The sequence below is a fragment of the Setaria italica genome, chromosome II (genome assembly GCF_000263155.2).
Source record: "Setaria italica strain Yugu1 chromosome II, Setaria_italica_v2.0, whole genome shotgun sequence".
NCBI lineage: Eukaryota > Viridiplantae > Streptophyta > Magnoliopsida > Poales > Poaceae > Setaria > Setaria italica.
Genome location: NC_028451.1, coordinates 11,820,981 through 11,826,980, shown reverse-complemented (window position 1 = coordinate 11,826,980; position 6,000 = coordinate 11,820,981). Strand labels below are relative to the sequence as shown.

General features: G+C 40.8%; 1 protein-coding gene across 1 annotated transcript; it reads left to right on the top strand.

Annotated features, from left to right (window-relative positions):
• The first annotated feature begins 2,693 nt into the window (after positions 1–2,693).
• On the top strand, positions 2,694–4,524 carry LOC101766563 (benzoate O-methyltransferase). The gene is made up of 4 exons (XM_004956012.2): positions 2,694–2,863; positions 3,114–3,521; positions 3,662–3,934; positions 4,036–4,524. Exons 1-4 carry the CDS (start codon positions 2,780–2,782, stop codon positions 4,393–4,395), a joined length of 1,125 nt encoding a protein of 374 aa, XP_004956069.1. The 5' UTR covers positions 2,694–2,779; the 3' UTR covers positions 4,396–4,524.
• The last annotated feature ends 1,476 nt before the right edge of the window (positions 4,525–6,000 follow it).

Below are 6,000 nucleotides of genomic sequence, written 5' to 3'. Positions count from 1 at the left end.
TTCTATATTACCCTAAATGAAACTCAATTAAACCATGAATGTTATAATTAATAAGTAGAAGGAAAACAATCAAACTCAATTATATATTAAATTCATTCAAACTCATTAATTAAAACTATGGATGTAATAATTAATAAGTAGGAAAAATATAATCAAACTCAATTCTATATTACATTAAAATGACAAACATATCATTGTAATGGTTATAATATGACCATAAAATTTTATTAAAAAATAATCCATCTCTAGTTATTTTCTCTCTCTTCCCTCCTCCATCTTCTAGGTTTAGATGACAACCTTATAAGCTAGAAATGATGGATATAAGTTGAAAAAGAAGGTTGGAATGGTACAAACTTACCTTTTATAGTCACCTCCTCCAAAGAAAATAAAAGAAAAACCTTCCCCTTAGATTTGGTATTTTTGGAGCTTTTCCCGAGCTCCTCTCAAACAAGCTCCAAATGGAAGGTTGGTTAGGGAAGAAGTTGCTCACGGGTTTATCTGGGTGGTATTTGTGCTAGCGGGCTACCTAACGCACCCACCGGTATAGATGCATCCCACCTGTGCTAGGGGCGCTTAGATCGCCTGCCAGCACGTATAGAGCCATCTGTGCTGGCGGGCACTAGCCCGGCGGCCCCAGTCACCTTTGTACTGGCGGGTGCCAATTCCGCTCGCAAGTATGCTAATTTCAATATGTCAGCACAAATTATTTCTGGCGTAGCGATGGTTACCGAGTACAATACCTCCTGGTGTAGCAGCAATGGAGACAGATGTGCAGCATTTTCAGGTTCCTGATCATACAGAGGAAAAGAGATATTGCAGGGCCAATTTCTGGTAGCAGGCTTTGTCTGCCATCAGCAGCTTGCTCTGAACTAACGGTCAAGGGAAAAACTTGTGTTTGCCAAATCACTTTGGCATCAACAGTGTAGTACGTCCCTTGCAAGTAGGCTAGGTACGCTGACTTCGAGGTATATGACCTCGATGCAGTCCACCTCCATATGATTTAATCCGTCCTATCAACAAGTGATCGTTTTGTACAGCATCCCAAAGAATCTCGAACTCAGCCATCTCTTCCACCATGGTCATGCGCTACAATCCCTGTGGTTATGTTTTCGGTGTGTTGATCAGAAAAAGGGTCGACATATCTTTTACTGACTCAATGGAGTTCTAGATTTTGGGTTGTGTTGTAATACTGTACCTATCACGCGCATAAGGAACGTTCTATTTGATATTGCTGTGTTCCTTTGCTTGCTCTACATTATCTTTGACAAGAGGGTAACAATCTACCACCATGGTAGGTCTGTCAATGAACAGTACTAGAGGAAATTAGGGCCTTACGTTGAGTAATCAATGGCCTTACCTATCTTCATTTTTCGTTGAGTAGACATATACCAAACTTGATTCTGATAAGAAGGCTGAACCAATCAGCTCCGCTAACAGTACGTTCTCTGGAGGAGTATAAATGTTACCTCGGAGCTAAGAGCAGTATTCAGATGTGTTGTATAAACTTTCTGTCGCTAATGAAAAAAATAAGCAATCTGACCCCTAGCTAGCTCTTCATAGCAATCATGAAGATAGAACACGATTTACATATGGCCGAAGGAGTAGGAGAATGGAGCTACTCAAAGAATTCTAGGCGCCAAGTAATTGTTCTTCCCTTTTCTCGAATGCAACCATTTCTTTTGTGCAATATGCATTTTTCATACTGCATGTACCAAGTTTATAAGCAATTATGTATGACATACGTAACATTTATTGATGATCCCTTCCAGCATTATAATCATCTGCACTGTTTAGGAATTCACTCCATGAAACGTGAGCAGTTTATAGAACACTAACACTTGTCTATTATGTGATTCTAAGAACTATGATTTTCTTGTTGCATGGTGCTAGGAAACTGTTATACGCGAGACTAAGCCCATTATTGAGAATGCCACAAAAGAAGTATACACGGCTCTACTACCCAAGACCATGATCATTGTCGACCTAGGATGCTCTGCAGGACCAAACACATTGCTCTTTATGTCCAATGTGATAGGTGTCATAGCCGATCAGTGTAAGTCTAATGAAGGTGATACTGTGGAACTTCAGTTCTTCCTGTGATTAAATACGGGACCCGGGGAATCCGATGGCTAAGCATGACCAGAAGTTGTAGCATACGGCAACATGACAGGATCGTCGGAGAGTCCCCGACTGATTTGTCATTTGTGTGAGATGGAAGGCAAGTCACCCATTCCACCAATCTGTTTGTTCAGACTCCGATCTGAACATATATAGCCCACCGAGCCAACCAGGCTGCAGAACACGATTTCCATGTCAAACTATCTTTTCGATCGAGTCTCTGTGGACGGCTCCACTCCTTGTCATCTATATATGGTCTAGCTTAGCGGGTTGGGTACTGCTGGATCACAAGAAAGGACACCACAAGTCAATAACTTCTCAAAGGACTCTATCATACGGCCTTGAAGTCGCATTTAGTTGTTTACGGTGGTGTGTGTGTGCAGTGATGTAGCCATGTGCATGTGGTATAATCTATGGAGAAAATATGGAGTTTGTTTATAGAGCACATTATACCCATGTTCTCATGGACACTGCTGAAAGCAAAAGCAAGCTGCTACAACGAGCCATCACGTCACCAAAGGAGAGATAAAATGACAGTTTGGTTAGCAATGTACACCCCCTGTATCCACCGCCTAATGGCCGTATTTGCTTATGGTTGATATTAACATTCCAAATTCTCATCCCTCAATTCCCTACAATTCTGACCCCTAGCTAGCTCTTCATGGCAATCATGAAGATAGAACACGATTTACATATGGCCGAAGGAGAAGGAGAATGGAGCTACTCAAAGAATTCTAGGCGTCAAGTGATTGTTCTTCCCTTTTCTCGAATGCAACCATTTCTTTTGTGCAATATGCATTTTTCATACTGCATGTACCAAGTTTATAAGCAATTATGTATGACATTTGTAACATTTATTGATGATCCCTTCCAGCATTATAATCATCTGCACTGTTTAGGAATTCACTCAATGAAACGTGAGCAGTTTATAGAACACTAATACTTGTCTATTATGTGATTCTAAGAACTATGATTTTCTTGTTGCATGGTGCTAGGAAATTGTTATACGCGAGACTAAGCCCATTATTGAGAATGCCACAAAAGAAGTATACACGGCTCTACTACCCAAGACAATGATCATTGTCGACCTAGGATGCTCTGCAGGACCAAACACATTGCTCTTTATGTCCAATGTGATAGGTGTCATAGCCGATCAGTGTAAGTCTAGTGAAGGTGATCCTGTGGAACTTCAGTTCTTCCTGAATGACCTTCCTGGTAATGACTTCAATGAACTCTTCCGGGCGATCCAAAAGTTTGAAACGTCGGGTACGATGGATCAACCGGGACATGTTCCACCTTTGCACTACATTTCTGGGTTGCCAGGATCGTATTACAACAGGCTTTTCCCTCGTCAAAGCGTGCATCTCTTCCACTCCTCATACTGCCTTCACTGGCGCTCCCAGGTGTTTGTCTCGATCTTTACTGGATCGGAGGTTATTTATGCGTGTGTCATATGTTCCACGATGTAATAATATTCCATGCAGTTCTCGTTCTAATATGTCTATAATGATATTCTCAATGCAAATGGCATGTATATATGTAGGTACCTGAGGGACTTGACACATCGAAAGAAGCTTACTTAAATAAAGATAATGTTTACATCACAAATACCACAACACCGTTTGCGGTGAAACAATTCCAAGAGCAGTTCCATAAGGACTTCTCCCTCTTCTTGGAGCTGCGGCACGAAGAACTTGTATATGGAGGGAAGATGGTTCTTGTATTTCTTGGGAGGAAGAATGAGGATGTATACAGTGGAGAACTCAATCAACTTTATGGATTGGTTGCAAGATCGCTGCAGTCTCTTGTTCTGAAGGTAACTACCATATGTAAAAGAATTGTTGCAATTATTCTAGCTTTTCTTTTTAACTCCTTGAAAGCCATTATGAAGTAAAAAATAAACTTTGATCGTAATAGGGCCTGGTGGAGAAGGAAAAACTAGAATCCTTCAATCTACCAGTCTATGGGCCATCAGTTGCTGAAGTCAAGGAAGTAGTCATGCAAAGTAAGATTTTCAGCATGGATGAGATCAAGCTATTCGAGGCAAACTGGGATCCTTTTGATGATTCAGAAGGTGTTGATGTTCTCGATAGTGCCTGCAGTAGCATGAATGTTGCTAAGTGTATTAGATCAGTGCTGAAGTCGTTGATTATATGCCATTTTGGAGAAACCATACTTGACCCGTTGTTCGTGGAGTTTGCAAGCCTTGTTGCTAAGCAACTTGAAGAGCAGCAGACCAAGTTAGCAGTCATCGCCATGTCCTTAAAGAAAATATAATAGATATATATCCATGGGTGTTGTTTCTCATATTTCTGCTGTTGAGAGATCAATGAGGCCAGAAACAATTATTGTTTGTAAGGTTTCATAATTTGGCCACCGTCTGCGATAGTTGCCCAACTTACATGTTAAGGGCAGCTAATAATTATGTAACAAAATGTTTGTAAGGTTTCATAATAAGGCTATTTGTCTTTCATTGGATGTACCATTGTTTATAATTAGAAATGGAGGATTTTAATAATGGTCGGAAAAAATGAGAGCTGTCCATCCAGTGGAATTATTTGTTCAAAAGATATGAAGTATCTAGAGAAAAGTACCAATTAGTTGGGACAAAATATCAAAAATAGTGGGTCCGTACCTTAAACACCTTGATTGAAATATTATCCAATTCGTAAATAAACACAGGAATGGCTCTGCTAGTGTTATAAATTTCTGCCAGTGCACATCGTCGATCTATGAGAAAAGCAGTAAGCAGCCTAAATATTCGGCCGGTTTCATTTGCACTTAAAATGGGATTGCAGACGTACATATATATAGAAGGCCTTATTAATAATGTGATAGAAGGCCATAAAGCCTCTACATTAAAGGGATTCTTTTGCACAAATAAATCTCTACAGGGCATTCACGGCACCCATCTAGAAGCATAGTTCAACGGGAGAGCTACTACGCAGTGAACAGCCAGTCCATGCTTTCTTTGATATGTTTCACGGAAAACATGAAGGTGCGTGCTGGCCAAAAGCATCAGGGCCGGGGTTGTCCATTTCAAAGTGGGCCCTTGTTCACTTCCCACCAAACTTCCAACTTTTACACTATGCAAAAAGAAGATTCCCCATCACATCAAACTTGCGGTACATGTATGGAGTACTAAATGTAGACGAAATCAAAAACTAATTGCACAGTTTTGTTGTACTTTGCGAGACGAATCTTTTGAGCCTAATTAGTCAATATTTGGACAATAATTCACAAATACAAACGAAACGCTACAGTGTTGCTACAGTAATTTGGCACCTCCCAAATTCCCTAAGTGAACAAGGGCTGGGTTGGACAAGAAATTGTCAAACTTGTGCAGATTCCTTTCCAAGAGCTAGCAGCACGTTCCTCGTGACCATGATTATATTTGTGCTAGGAAGGAATTATTCGATACGCTGGATTCAAAACGGTTCCGTTGGGTGTGGGCGTGTGGCTGAGCATGACCAGAAGTTGTAGCATACGGCAACATGACAGGATCGTCGGAGAGTCCCCGACTGATTTGTCATTTGTGTGAGATGGAAGGCAAGTCACCCATTCCACCAATCTGTTTGTTCAGGCTCCGATCTGAATATATATATAGCCCACCGAGCCAACCAGGCTGCAGAACACGATTTCCATGTCAAACTATCTTTTCGATGGAGCCTCTGTGGACGGCTCCACTACTTGTCATCTATATTTGGTCTAGCTTATACTCAGTTATGTATATATATATTTGTACTAGCCATTTTCAAACACTAATATAAAATAATATTGTGTACCGTAAAGAGCTCCTCACTTAGCAGATTGGGTTCTGCTGGCCTTGAAGTCGCATTTAGTTGTTGACGGTGGTGTGTGTGTGCAGTGATGTGGCCGTGT

Coding starts and splice junctions, on each gene's coding strand:
- LOC101766563 (XM_004956012.2), top strand. CDS start 2,780: ATGGCAATCATGAAGATAGAACACGATTTACATATGGCCGAAGGAGAA. Junction 2,864..3,113: donor CAAAGAATTCTAGGCGTCAA/GTGATTGTTCTT, acceptor GCATGGTGCTAG/GAAATTGTTATACGCGAGAC. Junction 3,935..4,035: donor TGCAGTCTCTTGTTCTGAAG/GTAACTACCATA, acceptor TGATCGTAATAG/GGCCTGGTGGAGAAGGAAAA.